Genomic DNA, 27,756 nt, shown 5'->3' with positions numbered 1-27,756 from the left:
ACAGCTGTGTAGATGAACACTTAGGTGCATGTTTAAAGGATGATCTCTTACAGCCAATAGTTATGAAGAATTGACTTTGTATCATGTCGTCATGACAACCTAATATCTAGAGCATAACTCATTGCCATTTTCATAACATTAAACCAGGAATGTTATTAGCCTCACATCCCCAGACTCCTAAACGCTTAAACGACCTTGCCACATTGAAAAGTTTCCCTTATGAAGTCCAAAGGAGTTGACCTTGTTCATGTTCAAGATCATCCAAAGGAGGATCAGGCAGTAAGGCCTGTAATGAACAGATCATCTTAAAATAGATTGAGAGGTAACAGCCGATTAGTTTCCCATTAGCAAGTTGAGGAGGTTAAAGCCTTTTACTCTTCAACGGAGTTCTAATAATGCGTTGCAAGTCAGACTATGCTTAGTTTGATTAATTAATGACAGAGTTTGATAATAATCCTGGGTGTCATATACAAGAAAAATGCATGTCCCTGTCATGGATCTGTCCAGTTGGCAATTTTATTTAGCTTGTACCCTGCTGTTAACTGATTTCTCTGTGATTGATCTTCTCAGTCAACATTGCCTCTCCTTTGGAGAAATGGGAGGAGCTCAACGTCCACACTGAAAGAAACAGCAGCAGAAAGTGGAAATTGGAGAGACGGGGTTCATCGAAAAACTCCTCCAGCGAACTTCTGTGGTAAGTAACCTTCATGCAGCTGTTACATCTATGTCAGTTACAAATCTGGTAAGTTGCTGTGTCTTTGCACTACACTCTACACCAGTAGTTCCCAACTCTGGTCATCCAGTAACCCCAAAAGTAAATATTTTTGTTATGGCCCCGGATAAGAACAGCTGATTCTACTTGTCAACTAATCATGAAGCCCTTGACAAGTTGAATCAGGTGTTTTTGTCCAGGGCTACAACAAAAATGTGTGCTGTTGGGTGTACTGGAGGACCGGAGTTGGGAAACTCTGCTTTACTCACTACACTTCAATATCGCTCTTCACTTTAATTCACTTGAATTGTGAAGTAGTTCAAAGTATGAGAGAATATTTTTACCTCATTGGGGCCACAATCATAGCTATTCTAATGACGGTAGTCTTCTCAGGCACCCCCCCTTTTGTGCATGCTGAAAAGGTCAACTAAAGGACATCCCCTCCCTATTCACTAGATGTCTGCCTTACTGTATCTACTGCAGGTGGTATTGGAAATTGTCATTATCACAGAAATGGTAACCAAAAAACACTCATTCAATTAATCTAGTGTAGTGCAGCCCATTGCTTAAGAGGAATCGGTCGCTATAAAGACAAAACCCTGAACATACAGTACATTGGAAATAAAGAGCCTTTCGGAAGGTCTGCACACTGTTCAAGCATCATCAAGAAAGCTGAAGAAAGTAAAGTGCTCTGACTTAATCGTGTTTGGGGAGTAATTAATGCATGTATTATTGATTCAACTGTCCTTTCTGTCCTTTCTCTTTAGGTCCATAGACTGCAAAACACAATCAGAGCCACCCTCCAAGAGCTCTTTGGAAGTAAATACCATAGCAGAGGCCGAGCCAGCTCTAGCATTTCAAGTAAGTGCCTTGGCTATGGGGTCCTGAGTAGTCATTGCTGAGCCAGACCATTATTGTCTCTTCTGTCTGCACTTGAAATCAACAGTCCTTTGAAGTTGAAAGCGTTTTACCTAAAATGTGTATTGTTTTGATTAGAAGTGTGGTAGGCTTCTCTGTGACATGTTGAGAGGATTCAACTTTGTTTGATGGAAGTTGATTGGTACTAGGGTTGTAAAACAACCTGCAATTTGGGTCATTTTGGTAATTAATAAGTCAAGTTTGTAATTTATACTTGAATAACTTTTTTAAATGAATGAATATAAAATGAAGGTAAAGGTAAAACACAACTCTATATTTCTTACATACTACCTATTAAACGATTCAGACTATTAACATGAAAACAACTTTTGAAATGTGCCAACTGCCCCCAGCTTAGATTGCTTGAGAAAATATTTGACAGTATTTATACTTTTTGTACTACAACAATATTTAAATGAGCTCCCAATGCATTTCAATGACAATAAAAGGGCCATTGATATACATGGAGAAAATTTCAGCCTGGTCTCATACACTAGTTGTAATATAGTAAAGGTAAATACGATACACTCATTAGTGTGATATGTAATGTTTGGTATGGTTACATAAGACAGAAGTTTACTTTATAACATGAAGTAACCCAAAGGTTTCCGGTTTGAATCTCACCACGGACAACTTTAGCATGTTAGCCACTTTGCAACTATTTACTACTTTTTTAGCTGCTTTGCAACTACTTAGCATGTTAGCTAACCCTTCCCCTAACCATTTAACCTCATCTTAACCCCTAACCCCTAGCCTAGCTAACATTAGCCACCTAGCTAACATTAGCTTAATTGGAATTCGTAACATCATATGTATTGCAAATTCTTAACATATTGTACGAATTGCAATTCATAATATATCATACGAATTGTAATTCGTAAACATACAGTATCATACGAGATAGATAATGGACATCCCTAAATTAATACATACCATACGAAACGTAACATTATATTAAATGGAGGAGACAGATTTCCATTTACTATGTTATCTACCCCTGAGTCCAGGTTGAACATTTTGGCACGTTTCTCCTCTTACTGTCAAGGTTGTCGTAGGAAGGAGAAGCGGACCAAAGTGCAGCGTGTGTGTCGTTCCACATTTTATTTATACTGTGAAACTATGCATAACATAAATGAACTGAATGACAAAACAACAAACCGTGACACAGAGGTGAAACATACACTACTCAAAATTAATCTCCCACAAACCCAGGTGGGACAAACACCAACTTAAATATGACCTCCAATTAGAGACAACGATGACCAGCTGCCTCTAATTGGAGATCATCTCAAACAAAGCCCAACATAGAAATACAAAAACTAGAACAACCCAACATAGAAATACAAAACTAGAACATAACTACATAGAAAACCCCCCTGTCACGCCCTGACCTACTCTACCATAGAAAATAACAACTTACTATGGTCAGGACGTGACAATTACACCGTTTAAACTATCAACACCAAACCAAAGTTCAGATGTTCAAATTGCTTGCATTCAGATTAGATTGCTTGCATTCCGAATTTTTATACCATTTATACTTTTTGAACAATAATCATTTTAAATGTTCATAAAAGCTCCATAGGCTTGAATGGGAGGTATTTGGATTCACCACTGGTCTTACATCGTTTAAGCTATCAACATCAAACCAACCTTGAGCTGTTCCTTGCGTTTATGCCAGTTATACTTTTTTTTTTACTATAACCATTTAAAATTTGCATAAAATGTCCAAGCTAGAGACACAAAAGCAACTTCTTCATGGTCAGGCTATCCTAACGTCAAATTCTTCAAAACTATAACTATATAAATGTACACAACTTCCTCATGGTCAGGCTATCCTAACGTCAAATTCTTCAAAACTATAACTGTATAAATGTACACAACTTCCTCATGGTCAGGCTATCCTAACATCAAATTCTTCAAAACTATAACTATATAAATGTACACAACTTCCTCATGGTCAGGCTATCCTAATGTCAAATTCTTCAAAACTATAACTATATAAATGTACACAAATTTCTCATGGTCAGGCTATCCTAACGTCAAATTCTTCAAAACTATAACTATATAAATGTACACAAATTTGCATGAAATAACTCACCAACAGTAACTAGAGAGACCAAACCAACTTTTACATGTTTCATCCTATCCTGTCTTATCCAATCAACCAACCAATCAATCTTTCCATATACCTACTTTTATCAACTATAACCAGTCACCACCATTACTACTGCAGTCACTACCACTACTATAACCTATTTCACAAACATAAATACTTTAAAACAAGCTAGCAAGCACACCACATTTTCTTCAGGAAATGTACCTTTCTATTTTGTTCTAAATATTTTTACTACCGTTCAAAAGTTCATGTGAAAACACACATGAAATGAGTTGCAAAATGAATAGGAAATATAGTCAAGATGTTGATAAGGTTATAAATAAAACATTTAATTGAAATAATAATTGTGTCCTTCAAACTTTGCTTTCGTCAAATAATCCTCCATTTGCAGCAATTACAGCCTTGCAGACCTTTGGCATTCTAGTTGTCAATTTGTTGAGGTAATTGGAAGAGATTTCACCCCATGCTTCCTGAAGCACCTCCCACAAGTTGGATTGACTTGATGGGCACTTCTTACGTACCATACAGTCAAGCTGCTCCCACAACAGCTCAATAGGGTTGAGATCCGGTGACTGTGCTGACCACTTCATTATAGACAGAATACCAGCTGACTGCTGACTTCTTCCCTAAATAGTAATTGCATAGCTTGGAGCTGCGCTTTGGGTCATTGTCCTGTTGTAGGAGGAAATTGGCTCCAATTAAGCGCTGTCCACAGGGTATGGCATGGCGTTGCAAAATGGAGTGATAGCCTTTCTTCTTCAAGATCCCTTTTACCCTGTACAAATATCCCACTTTACCAGCACCAAAGCACCCCCAGACCATCACATTGCCTCCACCATGCTTGACAGATGGCATCAAGCACTCCTCCAGCATCGTATAATTTTTTCTGCATCTCACAAATGTTCTTCTTTGTGATCTGAACACGTCAAACTCAGATTCGTCTGTCCATAGCACTTTTTTCCAATCTTCCTCTGTCAAGTGTCTATGTTCTTTGGCCCATCTTAAGCTTGAATTTTTATTGGCCAGTCTGAGATATGTCTTTTTCTTTGCAACTCTGTCTAGGCCAGCATCCCGGAGTCGCCTCTTCACTGTTGACGTTAAGACTGGTGTTTTGCGGGTGCTATTTAATGAAGCTGCCAGTTGAGGACTTGTGAGGTGTCTATTTCTCAAACTAGACACTCTAATGTACTTGTCCTCTTGCTCAGTTGTGCACCGGGGCCTCCCACTCCTCTTTCTATTCTGGTTAGAGCCAGTTTGCGCTGTTCTGTGAAGGGAGTAGTACACAGCGTTGTATGAGATCTTCAGTTTCTTGGCAATTTCTCGCATGGAACAGCCTTCATTTCTCAGAACAAGAATAGACTGACGAGTTTCAGAAGAAAGTGTTTTGTTTCTGGCCATTTTGAGCCTGTAATCAAACCCACAAATGCTCATTCTCCAGATACTCAACTAGTCTAAAGAAGGCCAGTTTTATTGCTTCTTTACTCAGTACAACAGTTTTTAGCTGTGCTAACATAATTGCAAAAGGGTTTTTCTAATGATCAATTAGCCTTTTAAAATGAAAAACTTGGATTAGCTAACACAATGTGCAATTGGAACACAGGAGTGATAGTTGCTGATAATGGGCCTCTGTACGCCTATGTAGATATTCCATTAAAAAATCAGCTGTTTCCAGCTACAATAGTCATTTACAACATTAACAATGTCTACACTGTATTTCTGATCAATTTGATGTTATTGTAATGGATAAAAAATGTGCTTTTCTTTCAAAAACAAGGACATTTCTAAGTGACCCCAAACTTTTGAACAGTAGTGTATATCTGTGTACTTTTTCATGAGTTTCTAGTGGATAGACCATATGGTTCAAGAGAAAATAGCCTAATTAATGAAACAATCTTTGAATCAACAATGATATCATTTGCAATTAACTATGCAACTCTTCCAACTATTGAATTTTTTCACAACTGCCGCCAGTTCAGCACCATGACATTTACAACAAACATATGACATATCACATAATAAAATAAATAAAAATGTGTAAAAAATATAATAGTATTCACTAAGTTGATGGGTTATATCAAGGATGTTTTACACATTTGTCATTCTATTTTTCATATTTAAAACATCTTATTTTATTATTTTTATATATTTCACATGTTATGAAAATTACTTAAAATCCTTAAAAGTAAAAAAGAAAATCTGTAGTTTACTGGTACATTTTTAAAGTTACCAGTAACGTGCCCTCCCTTTGCAACCCTAATTGAGACGCATGCAAACCATAATTCCAGTCACTGTACTGAATCCCTGTGATGTGACCGTGTTTTAACCCGCCATCTTGTGCTAACACCTCATATTCTTCCATTACAGCTCAACAGACAGTATATTAGTGGAAGACATGTAAGCCCCTCTATGCATCCTTTCCTATAATATCAAAAGACATTTGCACTGAACAGACAACATCACCACAGAATCCAAACCAGAAGAAATATGTATTGACGGTTCCACAACAAGGGTAACGTTTTGGATGACAAAAGTAGATCAACTGAGAGGGGTCCATGTTGGCTTTTGAAATTGTTCCTTTGTGTTGCTCTGAGGTCCAAATGTCGAGCGCTTCCCTCCTCAGTGGCCGTGGTCTCTATACAGGTTAGCCTGAGACTCCTGTTACTATCCGACCATTATTAGATGAATAGATCATGAGTAATTCAGTAGCTTTACTCTGAGCCCATTCAAGCCCACAGTGTATCTCACAGAGACCGGCTAAGCAACCTCTAAATAATAGATTTTGGGTTAAAGATGGCCACCGAAGATGGGGAGTTATACGCAAACAAACGCTACATTTGTTTCACCCCAGGGGAACCATTGTAAGTCACCGACAGCGATACTGTAAACAGCGGCTTTGGTTTCCTTTACTTGGCAGGTGGTCACGCACGCAATATGTTGACAGAGGAAATCAAAATAAATAAAACATTTATTTGTCACATGCTTCGTAAACAACAGGTGTTTCGTAAACTAACAGTGAAATGCTTACTTACGGGCCCGTTCCGAATAACACAGAGAGAAAAATAGAAAGATAATAATGCAATGAATAAATACAATGAGTAATGATAACTTGGCTATATATGAAAAAAGACTAAAACCGACTAAAATCCTTCACACCTCCCTACAGCTTTCCTGTACCACTGGGCCTTGACATTTTACACACAACAGCATGTAGAACTGCTTGGAAAACTGGGAAATAAACTTTAGACACTGCATGTTTTTCGTTTTTTTTTCCTTTATACCATTTTAAATTGCATGACGTAGTAGGCAACATTAAGCGGGGGGGGGGGAGCTAATTCTCTGGAGGCCGTTAATATCTAGATAAGCCAACTTCAATTAGACCTCGCATAAATCGTGTCCTTCTAATGGCCAGCTATGGAAATGGAACATGGAATGTTACAGGTAATGGCTGAGCTGACACCAGGTTTTACAGAACAGATTAGTCATCAGAATGTGACAACCGGGCAGCTGTGGCAGTGGGAGGACACTGACTTGTGTTCTACCTGAGAGCTACAAAATGTCTCCCTGTATGGAACATGAACTTCATTTTAATTCCTTGGTCTCCATAATTGATTCCCTAGCCTTAGGCTACAGACATCACCAGTTACTCTAGTAATGCACTACATCCAAACACATTACGCTATTTCAGCACAATTCATATTTGGTACCAGTTTTGCTAGATATGTTGCGCAGTCACAAAACATGTATACATATACACAAAGTACAAGACATGTAGAAATGCAAACTGGTCCACTTCTTTTCAAAAGCAGCACGAGGCATTGTCAGATGCTATAACAATGCTACCATCAGCACATTTCAGGGTTATGAGCATGTCAAAGGCTTTGCCGAGGCAGAGATATTTACCCCTCCCCGGGGAAGGCAGAGATGGCTGACCCTGCACCCCTCTCTGTCTGTCTGTCTCCTCTCCTTTCGCCCGGCTGTGTGTGTGTGTGTGTGTGTGTGTGTGTGTGTGTGTGTGTGTGTGTGTGTGTGTGTGTGTGTGTGTGTGTGTGTGTGTGTGTGTGTGTGTGTGTGTGTGTGTGTGTGTGACAGGGCCGTTTGAGTAAAGAGCGGTTCGGTGGCGGTGCCCTCCTGTCCAGAAACCAGTCCCTGGAGGAAGAGTTTGAGCGAGCCAAGGCAGCTGTGGAGGTAAGAGGAGGGGGATTGAGTTTGAGCGAGCCAAGGCAGCTGTGGAGGTAAGAGGAGGGGGATTGAGTTTGAGCGAGCCAAGGCAGCTGTGGAGGTAAGAGGAGGGGGATTGAGTTTGAGCGAGCCAAGGCAGCTGCGGAGGTAAGAGGAGGGGGATTGAGTTTGAGCGAGCCAAGGCAGCTGTGGAGGTAAGAGGAGGGGGATTGAGTTTGAGCGAGCCAAGGCAGCTGTGGAGGTAAGAGGAGGGGGATTGAGTTTGAGCGAGCCAAGGCAGCTGTGGAGGTAAGAGGGGGATTGAGTTTGAGCGAGCCAAGGCAACTGTGGAGGTAAGAGGAGGGGGATTGAGTTTGAGCGAGCCAAGGCAGCTGTGGAGGTAAGAGGAGGGGGATTGAGTTTGAGCGAGCCAAGGCAGCTGTGGAGGTAAGAGGAGGGGGATTGAGTTTGAGCGAGCCAAGGCAGCTGTGGAGGTAAGAGGAGGGGGATTGAGTTTGAGCGAGCCAAGGCAGGTGTGGAGGTAAGAGGAGGGGAATTGAGTTTGAGCGAGCCAAGGCAGCTGTGGAGGTAAGAGGAGGGGGATTGAGTTTGAGCGAGCCAAGGCAACTGTGGAGGTAAGAGGAGGGGGATTGAGTTTGAGCGAGCCAAGGCAGCTGTGGAGGTAAGAGGAGGGGAATTGAGTTTGAGCGAGCCAAGGCAGCTGTGGAGGTAAGAGGAGGGGGATTGAGTTTGAGCGAGCCAAGGCAGCTGTGGAGGTAAGAGGAGGGGGATTGAGTTTGAGCGAGCCAAGGCAGCTGTGGAGGTAAGAGGAGGGGGATTGAGTTTGAGCGAGCCAAGGCAGCTGTGGAGGTAAGAGGAGGGGGAATGAGTTTGAGCGAGCCAAGGCAGCTGTGGAGGTAAGAGGAGGGGGAATGAGTTTGAGCGAGGCAGCTGTGGAGGTAAGAGGAGGGGGATTGAGTTTGAGCGAGCCAAGGCAGCTGTGGAGGTAAGAGGAGGGGGATTGAGTTTGAGCGAGCCAAGGCAGCTGTGGAGGTAAGAGGGGGATTGAGTTTGAGCGAGCCAAGGCAACTGTGGAGGTAAGAGGAGGGGGATTGAGTTTGAGCGAGCCAAGGCAGCTGTGGAGGTAAGAGGAGGGGGATTGAGTTTGAGCGAGCCAAGGCAGCTGTGGAGGTAAGAGGAGGGGGATTGAGTTTGAGCGAGCCAAGGCAGCTGTGGAGGTAAGAGGAGGGGGATTGAGTTTGAGCGAGCCAAGGCAGGTGTGGAGGTAAGAGGAGGGGAATTGAGTTTGAGCGAGCCAAGGCAGCTGTGGAGGTAAGAGGAGGGGGATTGAGTTTGAGCGAGCCAAGGCAACTGTGGAGGTAAGAGGAGGGGGATTGAGTTTGAGCGAGCCAAGGCAGCTGTGGAGGTAAGAGGAGGGGAATTGAGTTTGAGCGAGCCAAGGCAGCTGTGGAGGTAAGAGGAGGGGGATTGAGTTTGAGCGAGCCAAGGCAGCTGTGGAGGTAAGAGGAGGGGGATTGAGTTTGAGCGAGCCAAGGCAGCTGTGGAGGTAAGAGGAGGGGGATTGAGTTTGAGCGAGCCAAGGCAGCTGTGGAGGTAAGAGGAGGGGGAATGAGTTTGAGCGAGCCAAGGCAGCTGTGGAGGTAAGAGGAGGGGGAATGAGTTTGAGCGAGGCAGCTGTGGAGGTAAGAGGAGGGGGATTGAGTTTGAGCGAGCCAAGGCAGCTGTGGAGGTAAGAGGAGGGGAATTGAGTTTGAGCGAGCCAAGGCAACTGTGGAGGTAAGAGGAGGGGGATTGAGTTTGAGCGAGCCAAGGCAACTGTGGAGGTAAGAGGAGGGGGATTGAGTTTGAGCGAGCCAAGGCAGCTGTGGAGGTAAGAGGAGGGGGATTGAGTTTGAGCGAGCCAAGGCAGCTGTGGAGGTAAGAGGAGGGGGATTGAGTTTGAGCGAGCCAAGGCAGCTGTGGAGGTAAGAGGAGGGGGATTGAGTTTGAGCGAGCCAAGGCAGCTGTGGAGGTAAGAGGAGGGGGATTGAGTTTGAGCGAGCCAAGGCAGCTGTGGAGGTAAGAGGAGGGGGATGAGTTTGAGCGAGCCAAGGCAGCTGTGGAGGTAAGAGGAGGGGGATTGAGTTTGAGCGAGCCAAGGCAGCTGTGGAGGTAAGAGGAGGGGGGTTGAGTTTGAGCGAGCCAAGGCAGCTGTGGAGGTAAGAGGAGGGGAATTGAGTTTGAGCGAGCCAAGGCAGCTGTGGAGGTAAGAGGAGGGGGCTTGAGTTTGAGCGAGCCAAGGCAGCTGTGGAGGTAAGAGGAGGGGGGATGAGTTTGAGCGAGCCAAGGCAGCTGTGGAGGTAAGATTTGAGCGAGCCAAGGCAGCTGTGGAGGTAAGAGGAGGGGGATTGAGTTTGAGCGAGCCAAGGCAGCTGTGGAGGTAAGAGGAGGGGGAATGAGTTTGAGCGAGCCAAGGCAGCTGTGGAGGTAAGAGGAGGGGGAATGAGTTTGAGCGAGGCAGCTGTGGAGGTAAGAGGAGGGGGATTGAGTTTGAGCGAGCCAAGGCAGCTGTGGAGGTAAGAGGAGGGGGGATGAGTTTGAGCGAGCCAAGGCAGCTGTGGAGGTAAGAGGAGGGGGATTGAGTTTGAGCGAGCCAAGGCAGCTGTGGAGGTAAGAGGAGGGGAATTGAGTTTGAGCGAGCCAAGGCAGCTGTGGAGGTAAGAGGAGGGGGATTGAGTTTGAGCGAGCCAAGGCAACTGTGGAGGTAAGAGGAGGGGATTGAGTTTGAGCGAGCCAAGGCAGCTGTGGAGGTAAGAGGAGGGGATTGAGTTTGAGCGAGCCAAGGCAGCTGTGGAGGTAAGAGGAGGGGGATTGAGTTTGAGCGAGCCAAGGCAGCTGTGGAGGTAAGAGGAGGGGGATTGAGTTTGAGCGAGCCAAGGCAGCTGTGGAGGTAAGAGGAGGGGGATTGAGTTTGAGCGAGCCAAGGCAGCTGTGGAGGTAAGAGGAGGGGGATTGAGTTTGAGCGAGCCAAGGCAGCTGTGGAGGTAAGAGGAGGGGGATTGAGTTTGAGCGAGCCAAGGCAGCTGTGGAGGTAAGAGGAGGGGGATTGAGTTTGAGCGAGCCAAGGCAGCTGTGGAGGTAAGAGGAGGGGAATTGAGTTTGAGCGAGCCAAGGCAGCTGTGGAGGTAAGAGGAGGGGGATTGAGTTTGAGCGAGCCAAGGCAACTGTGGAGGTAAGAGGAGGGGATTGAGTTTGAGCGAGCCAAGGCAGCTGTGGAGGTAAGAGGAGGGGATTGAGTTTGAGCGAGCCAAGGCAGCTGTGGAGGTAAGAGGAGGGGGATTGAGTTTGAGCGAGCCAAGGCAGCTGTGGAGGTAAGAGGAGGGGGATTGAGTTTGAGCGAGCCAAGGCAGCTGTGGAGGTAAGAGGAGGGGGATTGAGTTTGAGCGAGCCAAGGCAGCTGTGGAGGTAAGAGGAGGGGGATTGAGTTTGAGCGAGCCAAGGCAGCTGTGGAGGTAAGAGGAGGGGGTTTGAGTTTGAGCGAGCCAAGGCAGCTGTGGAGGTAACAGGAGGGGGATTGAGTTTGAGCGAGCCAAGACAGCTGTGGAGGTAAGAGGAGGGGGATTGAGTTTGAGCGAGCCAAGGCAGCTGTGGAGATAAGAGGAGGGGGATTGAGTTTGAGCGAGCCAAGGCAGCTGTGGAGGTAAGAGGAGGGGGTTTGAGTTTGAGCACACCGAGGCATCTGTCGAGCTAGGGCTGTGGCGGTCATTAAATTTTATCAGCCGGTAACTGCCATGCAAAGGGAAAACCAGGTGGCAGCAGGATACGGAGCCCAAACAACTATTATCAGATATCAAGATGTTACCTATTAACATAAATGCATTTAGCATCTCTGGGCTTCCACGCGTTGCCTACAAGCCACCGATACGGACCTTTGAAACATCTACATTTTAAAAAGTCTAATAAATCCATTTAATATAGCCTACAACATGGGTAGGCAACCCTGTTCCTGGAGTGCCACAGCTACTGCAGGAACAGTGCCACAGCTACTGCAGGAACAGTGCCACAGCTACTGCAGGAACAGTGCCACAGCTACTGCAGGAGCAGTGCCACAGCTACTGCAGGAACAGTGCCACAGCTACTGCAGGAACAGTGCCACAGCTACTGCAGGAACAGTGCCACAGCTACTGCAGGTGCCTACTTGTTCCAACTAGGCACCACACCTGATCAACTGAGCTAATTGATCAGCTCAATTATTGACTAAATTCAACTACATTTTTTTTTAAAACATGAAGTGCATGAGGCACTCCAGGACCATGGTTACCTACCCCAGGCCTACACCGTCACAATAAATCCATGATTTATTTTAAGCAGGTCGGACGAAACATTATGACGTAGTCTATTTCAGAAGAACAGAATAGCATACTGAGTTGTCCTTATGTTAGGCCCTGATCTGGCTATGCCATATGGCTGTGGGCTACACTAGTTCATTTTAAATAAAGGTAAAAAAATATATTAAAAATGTAGCAGACAAGATTTGCTTATAATTCCTGGTGCATTATTTTATATTATTTTATAATAAGAAGAATACAACTGAACACAAAAATATTGAATCTTTTTACAAAATGATTTCCAAGGGATGGCACACATTCCGCTATTCTGCAGTAAGCTGTTTACATAGTGATAACTTGAAACAGGTCCTCCTATGCTTAATTAGAGTTATTTATGCAACGTTAGTTAAAAAACCTTAGGCTATATGTTTTGATTACTAATAAATTGTAAGGCTGCATGAAGCAACTCTAATGATGATTTGAAACATGTTACATGAAAGGCCTGTATTTGATCTGCTGTTTCCTACACAGGCTTCACACACTTACATCAGTCTCTCATTCATAATTTGACAAGCACTTTATAATATTCTCACCCAACAGACAATTCTAAATGTAATATGTTATTTACATATAGCCTAATATATGTTCTGGAATGATTTTTGATTTAGAATGGCTCACAAAAACAAACTAAAAAATCCGTAGCCTGCACTCGAATAGCGAATGGAGGAAGTGCTTCCCATGGTTACGTTTTCAATATGCCAGGTAAGCTACGCCAGTTGTAAAGCAGATTAATATGCTTAAGTTGAACCCTACCAGTCCCGAGACCCCAGAAAAAAAGGGCCTTTTTATTTATCTGCCTGACCCGTCCTTATATTTAGCTTCATAATGAAGTGTTGTACCAAGTATCTGCCTGACCAGTCCTTATATTTAGCTTCATAATGAAGTGTTGTACCAAGTATCTGCCTGACCAGTCCTTATATTTAGCTTCATAATGAAGTGTTGTACCAAGTATCTGCCTGACCAGTCCTTATATTTAGCTTCATAATGAAGTGTTGTACCAAGTATCTGCCTGACCAGTCCTTATATTTAGCCTCATAATGAAGTGTTGTACCAAGTATCTGCCTGACCAGTCCTTATATTTAGCCTCATAATGAAGTGTTGTACCAAGTATCTGCCTGACCAGTCCTTATATTTAGCTTCATAATGAAGTGTTGTACCAAGTATCTGCCTGACCAGTCCTTATATTTAGCCTCATAATGAAGTGTTGTACCAAGTATCTGCCTGACCAGTCCTTATATTTAGCCTCATAATGAAGTGTTGTACCAAGTATCTGCCTGACCAGTCCTTATATTTAGCCTCATAATGAAGTGTTGTACCAAGTATCTGCCTGACCAGTCCTTATATTTAGCTTCATAATGAAGTGTTGTACCAAGTATCTGCCTGACCAGTCCTTATATTTAGCTTCATAATGAAGTGTTGTACCAAGTATCTGCCTGACCAGTCCTTATATTTAGCCTCATAATGAAGTGTTGTACCAAGTATCTGCCTGACCAGTCCTTATATTTAGCTTCATAATGAAGTGCTTTACCATGTTCTTTTCAGGACAACCAGGGCTACAAGTAGAACACAAAACAATTTGACATAAACAGTTGTATTCATGAGTTTTATTGACAAATGTCAATGCAACAAATAAGGTCCGACATATAAACAGTTGTATTCATGAGTTTTATTGACAAATGTCAGTGCAACAAATAAGGTCCGACATATAAACAGTTGTATTCATGAGTTTTATTGACAAATGTCAATACAACAAATAAGGTCCGCCAAAGCACAAACAAAGCAAAATGTATATGAATGCTGTAAGTACATAAATGGTTTACTCAGTGGGAAATGAATATCCAACTACTCAGTGACAACTGTGTGGAGTTTGTGACAGCAACTATGTGAGCTTATTACAGTATGATAGGCACTATGTCCATGGATTACCTGTGATCTTCTGTGTAGATGGACCCCTTACCTTCTAGCGACTCTTGTCTAGCTTGTGAGCATCATAGAGCGATACATGTTACATATGTTCGTGAGAGTCTCAGCATTTCATAGTTTGTTTTTAATAGTTTGTGGTAAACAAGACCCGGCCCCGGGCTCCAGCGGTATCCGCCCTTGTCTCACAAACACCGCTCTATCTCAGCCTCCCATTAATCACACTGACTAATGGTGGATGCAGAAGAAATAGATACATTCCATTGTTTAAAAGGCATCACGTGGAGCTCATTGGGTTAAGAATTGAGCAATAAAAATATCAGCACAAGAAATCTGTGAACCTCTTCTAAATAGTGACCAGTCAAACCTCTTTCACACACGATTGCACAATGACTGGACTGGAACCCTCCTCTTTTTAATAGAGACCATCACTTTGTTTTCACAAGCGATTGCACAATGACTGGGCTTGTAAAAACACATGTAGACTATTGGCTCTCCAACCTTGTTCCAGGAGTCCCAGGCCTACAGGCTATGCTTAGAGTTACAGTATTTGGCCACTTTAGTTTTGATGCAAACCTTATCAAAACGTATAGGCCTATGGACTAGGCTACATCCAGGCATCCAGGCTGTATCACATCCGGCCGTGATTGGGAGTCCCATAGGGCGGCGCACAATTGACCCAGCGTCGTCTGGGTTTGGCCGGGGTAGGCCGTCATTGTAAATAACAATTTGATCTTAACTGACTTGCATAGTTAAATAAAGGTTAAATAAAAAATACACAAATTAACATGATGCATGCGACTATGATTTGAAAAAGTTGCAAACAAATGCATATGCTGTTTCTTGCCTCAGACTGCACACTTTGGGCATAATTCACAATAATATTTTTACCCAGACTATTCTCAGTCTAATCTTGTTTTTACAGTATACTAAATAATATATGTGTGAAATTAGTTTTCATTTTGAATGGGCCATTATCATGCACCTTTCAGTGCGGGCGGGGGAAGAAATACGCAATTCGTATGCACTTGAATAGCGAATGGAGGACGGGTAGCCAGGTAGGCTACTCCAGTTGCAAAGCAAAGAAAGGTGCTTAATATTAGGAAAGTTGAGAAATAAATATAGAAAACTGACGGGATCCTCCTCTTTTTAGTAGAGTCCATCACTCTGTTTTGTCACGCAATTGCATAGCCAATAGAAATGTTGTGCAACATGGGCTCATTGGGCTCTCATGAAGTGTTTGATTAGATTTTCGAATGCATTAGCATTGATGTCAGAGTGATTAGAGGGACAATAGACCACTGAGTACCAGGCAGTTAGCGACTGGTTGTTAACAGGTTTGGTAGGCTACTAATGACCATCAGCTGCATCAGAGCACAGTTTTGGAGAAGTTTAGTTACTGTAACTCAACAGTCACATGGAATTTGACTACGGTCATGACTGGTGGTAATACGTTCACCATTACAGTCACCATTACAGCCCTATGTCGAGGTAAGCGGAAAGGGATTTCGGACACCTTACCTGTTTAAGGTCAGTCAACTGCACCTGGGCCATTCAAGCATTTCACTCTTGAATTGTTCCTGAAGATAGAGACAACAAGGTGTAATCATAATATAGCAGAAGCACACATTGAAGGTACTGCTTCATGTGATTTGCCTGAGTTAATTTGCCTGAGACCCGAAGACTTCCCAGAGCTAATGCTTAGACTTTAGCACAGTGGGCTAACACAGTCTTATGGTGTGAAGGATGTTGGGTTTCAAACATCGCTGGTCACACTCACAGCTTCTTAACCCTCAGGTGAATCTCAATAGTTTGTCTCCTCTTCATTTAGAGCTGCTGTGATAGAACTGGGCAAGTTAGACAACTTTAAGTAGCCATCCATCTACCATATTGCTTCTGTCCACAGGTCAGTGCAGAGGAGACAGGAAGAAAAAGCCACTTGAAACTATTGAGATGCAGCCCTTCTGTCCTACAGATACAGGTTGATGCTGATTGGTTAGAGTAATTGAGGTTTAAACCAATAAGCTACAGTGATATCACAAACTGCAATAAGCCTGAGCACTAAGTTGAACTCCATCGTTAGTGACAAATACGTCCATGAGACAGTTTCTAATATCACTTTCCGACTTCGCTGTTCAAGCCCATTATACTTACCGTCTTTGATAATCGTTGGTATAATAACACTGTCTACTTGAAGCTGCTTTTAGGTTGATTTATTTTTGATTGATTATCTCTGTGCAAAATTATCTCCGTTGTGACTGTGTGCTACCTCGCTCCCAATGACACTCGCTATCAGCATTATAGTCCATACTAAATGCACCAGCTCGAGGTCATGGGAGTTTCCACCATCTAACAATAGGAAAGTAAATAGGTCAGCCATTGTGGAGCCAGACATATCAGGTAAAACAGCAGGGGAGGCACAGTCACCGTAATTAGATATAGCTAGGTAGATTCATCATAGGACTATGTGATTATAGGAGCTCTTCAGCTGTGGTGCTCCCATCCATTGAGAATTAGGAGAACAAAGCTAGTGGTCCCATCAGTGACCAGATAGGCTGCAATTATATGAAACATGGAAATGTCTCTGAGTACGTACCAGGCTTTGAACAATACCTTTTGGTTCAAAACTCATGCTCATTTGGTCCACTGATGAGTTTTCACCTTTGAAGGCTGTCTGTCTGGTGAAAACAGATATGCTCTACAATGGTATGAAGAGACACCATTGCAAACAGCTTCAATTCAAGAGAGAGATCCAGATATTGTTATGGGAAAATAGTAATGAGGGAATGATGCAATTCAAATTCCATTTACACAGAGCAATAATAGAAGGCGATTGCATTCTGAGATTGGAATTAGTGCCTCAGCAATGGAATAATTTAATATCGAAATTTTAAAAAATCACCCCCACTCAGTCGATCCCTCAGGTGAAGAAGCTGAATGTGGAGGTCCTGTTCTGGCATGGTTACACATGGTATGCGGTTGTGAGGCAGGTTGGACGTACTGCCAAATTCTCTAAAACGACGTTGGAGGCAGCTTATGGTAGAGAAATGAACATTAAATTCTCTGGCAACAGCTCTGGTGGACATTCCTGCAGTCAGCATGCCAATTGCACACTCCCTCAAAACTTGTGACATCTGTGGCATTGTGTTGAATGCACATTTTAAAGTGGCCTTTTATTGTCCCCAGCACAAAGTGCACCTGTGTAAAGATCATACTGTTTAATCAGCTTCTTGATATGCCACACCTGTCAGGTGTATGGATTATCTTGGCAAAGGAGAAATACTCACTAACAGGGATGTAAACACATTTGTGTAAAACAATTGAGAAAAAAAAGCTTTTTGTGCATATGGAACATTTCTGGGATTTTTTATTTCAGCTCATGAAACATGGGACCAACACTTTACATGTTGCGTTTATATTTTTGTTCAGTGTAGAAGAACCTTTGGCGGTGATTACAGCTTTGAGTGATCTTGGGTATGTCTGTATCAGCTTCACACATCTGGATTTGGGGATTTTCTCCCTTTATACCTTGCAGATTTTCTCAAGCTCTGTTAAGTTAGATGGGGAGCAGCAGTGACCAGCAATCTTCAAGTCTTTCCACAGACTTTCAATGGGAATCAAGTCTGGGCTTTGGCTGGGCCGGCCTTTCACATTCTTGTTCTGATGCCATTCCAGCGTTGCTTTGGCTGTATGCTTTGGGTCATTGTCCTGTTGGAATGTAAATCTTCCCCTCAGTCTACAGTCGTTTGCACTCTGAAGCAGGTTCTCATCATGGCTTTTCCTGTATTTGGCTCCAATCATTGTTCACTCTATCCTTACCAGTCTCCCAGTCCCTTCCTCTGAAAAGCATCCACATAGCATGATGCTGCCATTACCATGCTTCTGAACAGGGATGGTGCTAGACGTGTGATAACTGTGCCTTTTTCTCAGCAGTGGCTTCCATTTGGCCACTCTCCCATATAGCCCAGATTGGTAAAGTTTAATTTTGTATTTTTATTTAACCTTTATTTAACTAGACAAATTCTGTAGAGACTGTTGTCCTTCTGGCAGGTTCTCCCATCTCAGCTATGGAATTCTGTAGTTCTGTCAGAGTGGTCATTGGGTTCTTGGTCAACTCCCTAACCTAGGTCCTTCTTGCCCGGTTGCTCAGTTAGGTCGAACGGCCAGCTCTAGGCAGAGTCTGGGTAGTTCCATATTTTTTCAATTTCCCAATGATGGATACCACTGTGCTCTTGGAAACTTTCAACACTCTAGACATTTTTTTATACCCAGATATATGCCTCATAACAATCTCAGAGATTTACGGACAGTTCCTTGGACTTCATGGTATAGTTTCTGCTCTGACATGCACTGTCAACTGTGGAACCTTATATAGATGTGTGTTTCTTTCTAAATCATGTCCAAACAAGTGAATTGGCCACAGGTAGACTCCAATCAAGTTCTAGTGACATCTCAAAGATGATCAAATGGAAGTGGATGCACCTGAGCTCAATTTGGAGTGCAAATTGATGTGAATACTTAGCAAAGGGGTGTGAATACTTATGTAAATGAGATATTTCTCTATTTCATTTTCAGTAAATTTGCTAACATGTTTTCACATTGTCATTATGGGGTATTGTGTGTAGATGGGCAAATTCAGGCTGTAACACAACATAATGTGGAATAAGTCAAGGGGTATGAATACTTTATAAAGGCAGTTGTATCTCCACTATTCTCTTAGAGAAGGTGTAAGTAGTGCTCCTGTTCAACGGGCATGTCCTGTTTTGACTGATGTGAGCGACCTGTGGTCTATCGCGTTACATGTGCTGTACTGAAGGCTACAGTACGATGTTACACACAGACGTATCTGGGAAGGTCAATGAATAATGGAGTAAAGATAGGAATACAGTGAGAACATGTTGGGAAGTTCCACAAAAAGGAGCCCTCGTCCCACTTAGAGATCACTTCCCAATGTGAGTGATGCTGGAGTTAATGATGACTTGTTGGAGACTCTGAGCCATAAGTCCCAGGCTCTCAAATCACATGGATTAGTATACAAGTGCTTGGCTCAGGGCAGGTAATTCCGAGAAGTGATGATATTTGGAGATGCACCCGGACAAATGTTGAATCGATTGGTAACAGTATCCCGGAGCGTCAATTGGGGGCCTGAGACACTTTTGGCTCGGTCAGCAATTCTGGCTTGGACTGTCGATATCGGGCCCTGTAATCACAGATCACTCCCCCTAAATTGCCGAGCATATGCATGCATTCATACTTATTAACAAATGGAAGGAGATGGCTCAAGTGGCCCAAACTAATATCTCTCCATCACACAGGCTAGCTGCCAATCTATTCAATTAGTTTAATTGCCAAATGTCTGGAATTAATCAAAAGACAGAGCAAAGACACCAAGGAATTATGCCCTAAAATATCATACATTTTAAAATAATAGGAGAGATGAGTAGTTGTGGCTTTCATGCGTTTCACAGAAAACCATTAAAAGGGATGATAAAATGATAATGGGCTGAAAAGCAGAGCCCTTCAAATGCTTTGGTTGTGCTTAATTAGGACAGAGAGTGATAAAGAGCCGTCTACAGGGGAGGGTTGTGCCGTGACGTTGAAGCCGTTTGGGGATGGTGGCAATCACATTGAGCCAATGAAGGCACCCCTGTCTTATTAAATAAAGAGCCGGCTGCAAGCTACAAAGCCACCAGGTTAACTCCTGCTCTGAGGAACAGTGTTTTGCTGTGAGTCAGAGATAGCAGAATCACAGCTCTGATAAAAGACCGGATCAAGGTCACTGTGGGCCGAGTATTTGATTAAAGCTGCAGGGGACAGCCTCACCTTTTCACCGCTTGATTTTCCCTGAGGCACTTTTGGTTTGGAGGGAGATTACTGTCGTTTTGGTACAGAGAAAGTTCTAGAAAGTTACAGAGGAAGCTGAGTATGAAAACGATCTCTCACTCTGAAGAGCGTACCAGTTATCAGATGGATGAATGTGTCATACATGGTCCTGTGCTCCCGAATGTTATTACGATTGTGTGACTGAGAACGATCTAAATATGCCAACATCAAGGAACCTACAATTAATCTCCATGCCGACCATTTAACTGGAGGTGCTCTGTGCTTTAATAGGCCAACTCTTGAGCTCATGGTACACACAACTATTGAATCAATTATGTTAGACCCATAGGAACACACAACTATTGAATCAATGATAAGATAGACCCATAGGAACACACAACTATTGAATCAATGATAAGATAGACCCATAGGAACACACAACTATTGAATCAATGATAAGATAGACCCATAGGAACACACAACTATTGAATCAATGATAAGATAGACCCATAGGAACACACAACTATTGAATCAATGATAAGATAGACTCATAGGAATACACCTCTGATTCATTGTGTAGTTTGCTTCCTGTTACATTCGCAAAAGTATGTGGACAACCCTTAAAATGTGTGGATTCGGCTATTTCAGTTACACCCATTGCTGACAGGTATAGAAAATTGAGCACACAGCCATGCAATCTCCATAGACAAACATTGGCAGTAGAATGGCCTTATTGAAGAGCTCAGTGACTTTCAACGTGGCCCGTCATAGGATGCCACCTTTCCAACAAGTTAGTCCATCAAATTTCTGCCCTACTAGAGCTTCCCCAGTCAACTGTAAGTAGTGTTATTGTGAAGGGGAAACGTTTAGGCGCAACAACGGCTCAGCCGTGAAGTGGTAGGCCACACGAGCTCACAGAACGGGACCGCCGACTGCTGAAGCACGCAATGGGTAAAAATCGTCTGTCCTCGTTGCAACACTCCCTACAGAGTTCCAAACTGCCTCTGGAAGCAACGTCAGCACAAGAACTGTTCATCGGGAGCTTAATGGAACGGTTTTCCGTGGTTTTCCATGGCCGAGCAGCACACAAGCCTAACATCACCATGCGCAATGCCAAGCATCGGCTGGAGTGGAGCCCTATACTGTACATACTATAAAAGGTCATGAATCAGTCAATTCTGCACTACAGGTTGAGTCAATTGCTGGTTTATGGTGAGCTAGTCCAAAATAATGAGATTATTTATTTAACTTGGCAAGTCAGTTAAGAACAAATTCTTATTTACAATGACGGCCTATCTCGGCCCAAACCCGGACGATGCTGGGCCAATTGGGTGCTGCCCTATGGGACTCCCAATCACAGCCGGATGTGATACAGCCTGGATTTGAACCAGGGTGTCTGTGGTGACGCCTCAAGCACTGAGATAGAGTGCCTTAGACTGCTGCGCCACTTAGGAGCCCAGTACAGTAATCAGGGCCTAAAAACCAGCCACGTTGGTGGGTAAGAATGACTAATTCACCAGCCACGTTGGTGGGTAAGAATGATTAATTCACCAGCCACGTTGGTGGGTAAGAATGACTAATTCACCAGCTACGTTGGTGGGTAAGAATGGTTAATTCAGCAGCCACGTTGGTGAGTAAGAATGATTAATTCACCAGCCACGTTGGTGGGTAAGAATGATTAATTCACCAGCCACGTTGGTGGGTAAGAATGATTAATTCAGCAGCCACGTTGGTGGGTAAGAATGATTAATTCAGCAGCCACGTTGGTGGGTAACAATGATTAATTCACCAGCCACGTTGGTGGGTAAGAATGACTAATTCACCAGCCACATTGGTGGGTAAGAATGACTAATTCACCAGCCACGTTGGTGGGTAAGAATGACTAATTCACCAGCCACATTGGTGGGTAAGAATGATTAATTCAGCAGCCACATTGGTGGGTAAGAATGATTAATTCAGCAGCCACGTTGGTGGGTAAGAATGATTAATTCAGCAGCCACATTGGTGGGTAAGAATGATTAATTCACCAGCCACGTTGGTGGGTAAGAATGACTAATTCACCAGCCACATTGGTGGGTAAGAATGACTAATTCACCAGCCACGTTGGTGGGTAAGAATGACTAATTCACCAGCCACGTTGGCAGGTGGTCACACTCAGGGCTCTACAGTGCCAGCATATCATAAAAATAGTCCAGATTGAGCACACAAGTGCAAGTTGTGATTTATAGCTAAATAAATGCTGCAGTAGCTCTTTTCAAAGTATTTCTGCCATTTTGTTTCATATCTGGTAATGTACAAAGACATCAGAATCCTAACGTTATAGCTATCCCACCTTACGCAGCAACACTGCCTGTCTGGGGGGCTGTGAGCGAAATGCTTAAAAAATAGTTTTTTGAAGCAATGTGTACAGGCATAAAAGTTGGTCTAATTTACTCAAAAGTCTACTAAAGCCCTTGCGTTTCTTGGCTATTTTCTTTCACAAGCTAGGGTGCTTTTCATTGTTTGAGTTTGCTTCCACTGCTAGCAAAAAGAGGCATTGTCAGCCTCAACTAGTGACATTCTAACAGGCACAAGTGAGGACTGGCTGAACATTTTTGTCTCTGATATTTTGGTTAAAAGTACATATTAAATTAAATCTAGCAATAAACCACATTACTTCTTATTAGTAATCCATTTCTTGTTTTATAAATATTACTAAGCATTATAATCCTTATTTTTTTGTGTAACTATGGTAAAAATATATATTTGGGCTGTTAAAAAATTGTAGTAGCTGGTAGATTTTTTTTAATCTTCCTGCCACAGTGACTGGTATACAAAAAAGTACGTTTTAGGCCCTGAATGTAATCCTCTGGGCAAAGCTTATGAGCGACAGCCACCGTTTTGTTAGATTTTCCCCTGAAGGCAGCACTTCTAGTAGACTATAGACTAATACAGGGTTTCCTAAACCTCTCCCATAGCACTCCCACTTATTTGATGTATTCTACTAATCAAGGGCTTGATCAGTGGTCTAAAGTACTTAAGTAAAAATACTTTAAAGTACTTCTTAAGTAGTTTTTGGGGGAATCTGTACTTTACTATTTATATTTTTGACAACTTTTACTTTTACTTCACTACATTCCTAAAGAAAATTATGTACGTTTTACTCCATACATTTTTCCTGACACCCAAAATTATTAGTTACATTTTTAACGCTTAGCAGGAGAGGAAAATGGTCTATTTCACACACTAATCAAGAGAACATCCCTGGTCATCCTATTGCCTCTGATCTGGCGGACTAACGGACTCACAAAACACAAATTCTTTGTTTGTAAATAATGTCTGAGTGTTGGAGTGTGCCCCTGGCTATCTGTACATTCAAAAGATTTGCTTAATATAAGGAATGTTAAATGATTTATACTTTTACATTTGATACTTAAGTATTTTTAAACCAAATACTTTTATACTTTTACTCAAGTACTATTTTACTGGGTGACTTTCACTTTTACTTGAGTCATTTTCAAGTATGACAATTGGGTACTTTTTCCACCACTGGGCTTGATGATTGATTAGTTAACCAATACAATCAGGTGTGCAAGTACTGGAGTAGATCAAACAAGTGCTGTGCTGGGTGCTGGGAAACACTGCTGTAGTGTATATTCAACTCCCACATGCTGTAGATGCACTGCTGTTAGGGTTCTAGTAGTAAATACTTTTTCCAGTGTAGTTTTTCCAGTCCTTTCTCCCCAGGTGAGATCAAAAGAAGAAATTATTATATTCTTTGGAGTATACTGCAAGGAACCCAGACTACTAGACACGTAATAAGAAAAGTGGGGAAACAAATACTAATATATATATTTTGTCATTATGGAAATTAAAACACTGATATATCTTGATTAGATAATTGTTCAACCCCCTGAGTCAATACAAATTCTAATCACCTTTGGCATCGATTCCAGCTGTGAGTCGTTTGGGTGAGTCTCTAAGAGCTTTACACATCTGCATTGTACAGTATTTGCCGATTATTATCTATTAATTCTTCAAGTTCTGCCAACTTGCTTGTTGATCATTGCTAGACGGCCATTTTCAAGTCTTGCCATAGATTTTCAAGCTTATTTAAGTCAAAACTGTAACTAGGCCACTCAGGAACATTCAGTGTCGTCATAAGCAACTCCAGTGTATATTTGGACTCATGTTTTAGGATATTGTCTTTCTGAAAGTTGAATTTATATCCCAGTGTCTGTTGGAAAGCAGACTGAACCAGGTTTTCCTCTAGAATTTCTCTGTGCTTAGCTCTATTCTGTTTCTTTTTATCCCCCAAAAAACTCCCTAATCCTTGCCGATGACAATCATACCCATAACATGATGCAGCCGCCACCATGCTTGAAAATATGAAGAGTGGTACTCAGTGATGTGTTGTGTTGGATTTGCCCCAAACATAACACTTTGCATTCAGGCTTCCTTATTTCACTCTGTCATGCAGGTGTATATTGTGGAGTAACTGCAATGCTGTTGATATATCTTCAGTTCTCTCCTTTCACAGCCATTCAATTCTTTAACGGTTTTAAAATCACCATTGGCCTCATGTGAAATCCCTGAGCGATTTCCCTCTTCTCCGGCAACTGAGTTAGGAAGAACGCCTGCGTCTTTGTAGTGACGGTGTATTGATACACCATCCAAAGTGTAATCAATAACTTCAACGTGCTCAAAGGGATATTCAGTATCTGCTTCTTTTTTTACAATATACACCATCTACCAATAGGTGTCCTTCTTTGCGAGGCATTGGAAAAACTCCCTGGTCTTTGTGGTTGAATCTGTGCTTGAAATTCACTGCTTGACTGAGGGACCTTACAGATAATTGTATGGGGTACCACTATTAATATACATAGAGTGAGTGCATGCAACTTATTGTGTCACTTGTTAAGCACATTTTTAATTCTCAATTTATTTAGGCTTGCCATAACAAAGGGGTTGAATACTTATTGACTCAAGACATTTCAGCTTTTCATTTTTTATTCATTTGTAAAAATGTCGAAAAACAACGTTCTACTGTGACATGTGGTATTGTGTGTAGATCAGTGACACAATCTCAATTTAATCCATTTTAAATTCAGTCTGTAACACAACACAATGAGGAAAAAGTCAAGGGTGTGAATACTTTCTGATGATGAGACAACACGAAAATAAATAGGGCAATCTGTAGGTTAAAAGGTCCTTTGCAGCTGTTTATATCTCAATATCAAATCATTTCTGGGTAACAATTAAGTACCTTACTGTAATTGTTTTCAATTACAGTCAGGAAGCAAGTTCAGGGAGTGAATCATTTAATAAATGAAACATAATACAAAACAAGAAACACGAACAACACACAGACAGGAAACTGAAACAGAAACAATAACGCTTGGGGAAGGAATCAAAGGGAGTGACATGAAGGGCAGGTAATCAGGGAGGTGATGGAGTCCAGGTGAGTCTGATGACACGCTGGTGTGTGTAACGATGGTGACAGGTGTGCGCCATAACGAGCAGTCTGGTGACCTAGAGGCAAGAGAGGGAGTATACGTGACAAATAGGTTCTTAGGAAAATGTATTTTTCTAGGACTGTCTGGAAGTGGTCTGAGAGAGAGGCCTAATTGGAGGAGCCTAATGGGAGGAATGTGTCAACCTCAAAATCTAGCTGTTATTAGCAGAGAGGATGGGAAACTCTCTTTGTTATTGGTCTATTAACGTATTCCGGATTTTCAAAAACCCCACCCCAAAAACCCCAAACAGTCCATTACACTAAAAGTGCATTATTATCATTTTCACAATTTCACAGTATTACTGCAACTTCATAGTGTGGAAATATATATAAAAAAAACAGGAAAATCACGTTTTTGAATACATTTACTGGATATCAAGTGCATTGTGGTGTTTGAATTGAGTTCAGCCCGCAAAATATGGAGTAAAACGAGGCCATAAAATCAGTCAATTTACATGTCTGAAATAGTGTGTTTGATGTTCTTCAAAGAGCTATACATTTCTGATCCTTTATGCTTCAGTTGATGTGCACAATCCCGTTATGGGCTGTCACAAGAACCTTGGTTTGACAGACACACCAGGGATACAACTGTGGGTCTGTTGTTCGAGCCATATAAGGGATCAAACACTAAAAGATACTGTAGCTACATGCCGCTGTTGTGTAACACTATGACTCTAAAACAGAACACTCACATCCATCGGAGGAAGAATGCCCCTAGCATGTCCATGTCTGCCTGACTCCTGCTTCCTTCCATTACCAACCAAACGTATTTTAAACTATTTTTTGCACAACCAGCAAAGGTTTGTCTCATAATGTTGGACAAGAAAAATGGCAACATGATGATGACGTCCAAAACCAATACGGTATACTGCACTAAGATGTTTAGAGCTATCAAATTTGACATTATGTCTGAGACGGCAATGATTTTCTTCCAGTAAATTGCCTCCACTGTATATACAAATCTATTTTTACTGTATAAATCGCCTCACGTGACTTAGGGAAAGCCCTAATTGCATTTGAGGGCCAAACTTTAAGTCTCTTCGTTCCAAACTCGGACGGTTCCGGCCAAGGACAAGTATTATCTCTGGCTCCATAATTACTGCTGGCAATAATCTATTCATGAAGTAACAAATTAATCTCCCAAGTTCATTTATATTCCGCTTTGTCGTGTTTTGTCAGGCAGAGAGAACAAGACTGAATGCATTTCACATTTAAACTTCATCTTTGTCAAATTAGAGTCACAGGCAGGGGCTTGCTTCATTGATACATGAGGTATAGATGACCTTCCTCAATCTCATTCCCGGGAATGAGAATGCTGGATCTGTCTGCAAAATACACCATTGTCTGTGTTGCAAACATTTCAACTAACCAGAGTGAGTGTGTTTGATTTTCTTACAATTTGTTAAAAAGAAAAGGGCCACACTTTGTTTTGATTACACAGTCCACCATCATACTGTCACGTGTCGAGCCATTGCTATTGAGGGCCATTCAGTATCGTGGCAAATATCATAATTGGTGCATTCACCCATAAAAGTAATATCGAAGAACGTAATTACAGTTTCCACACAGGCATCATGGCTGATTTTGTGATGATATTAACAGTAATTGGACACTAGTGCACAATAGAAGGTATTTCTCTAGGTACATGCTTTGTTCGCTCCGGAGTCCGTTAGGAGGAAGCATGTGCGGGGATACTGTCACCGAATGAAATATTGCCATATTACTAATTGCCTCTCTAAGATGTTATAATTTTAATCATAAAATGACCCCGGGACTGTGCTTGTGAAATCAAGGAATGAAGTATGGTTATATGCACAATCAACATTTTATCAAATGAAGTTGTTTTCTAGTCACATAACCTTGACCGTTAAATGACTCATAACTCTGTCTCAGTTTATGATAGCATGCTGATAGAGAAGTTGAGGAGAAGCTAACTTGTCCAGAGCATCTTTAATGGGCCGTAAAAAAAAGGGATTTACGACTGTTTTGAAGTCTTTGGATGCCGCCAGGTGGATCTAAAATGTTTATCATCTCAAAACTATTTATATTTTCTATACGGTAACAACAGAAATTAGCCGCACCCCACGATCATTAGCATTCAATGTCTTCGTCCATGGGTTGACTTGACTGTGCAGATTCATTCCGTAGCAACATATCAGTAGCAATCCATATCTAGCTGTAAAAGACTAACAGAAACCTTGAATTCTACAACAAGCCTCTGTCA

At 42.2% G+C, this 27,756-nt stretch overlaps 1 protein-coding gene across 4 annotated transcripts in view; it reads left to right on the top strand.

Annotated features, from left to right (window-relative positions):
* The window catches only part of LOC106574138 (PEX5-related protein), a 180,177-nt gene that overhangs the window by 111,236 nt on the left and 41,185 nt on the right, over positions 1 to 27,756 (top strand). For 3 of the 4 annotated variants that reach the window (XR_001321480.2, XM_045697394.1, XM_045697396.1), the window contains 4 exons: positions 571 to 694; positions 1,480 to 1,573; positions 6,114 to 6,143; positions 7,839 to 7,934. Coding sequence is in view for 3 of the 4 variants with exons in the window: in XM_045697394.1 (XP_045553350.1) it covers positions 571 to 694; positions 1,480 to 1,573; positions 6,114 to 6,143; positions 7,839 to 7,934 (344 nt within the window). In the remaining variant the exon portion in view is untranslated. The remainder of the gene's footprint in view (positions 1 to 570; positions 695 to 1,479; positions 1,574 to 6,113; positions 6,144 to 7,838; positions 7,935 to 27,756) is intronic. The other variant, XM_045697395.1, reaches the window with a different exon arrangement.

This window comes from Salmo salar, chromosome ssa16 (assembly GCF_905237065.1).
Source record: "Salmo salar chromosome ssa16, Ssal_v3.1, whole genome shotgun sequence".
Lineage (NCBI taxonomy): Eukaryota > Metazoa > Chordata > Actinopteri > Salmoniformes > Salmonidae > Salmo > Salmo salar.
Note: the sequence above shows the minus strand (reverse complement) of the source record. Positions and strands in the feature narration are given on the sequence as shown.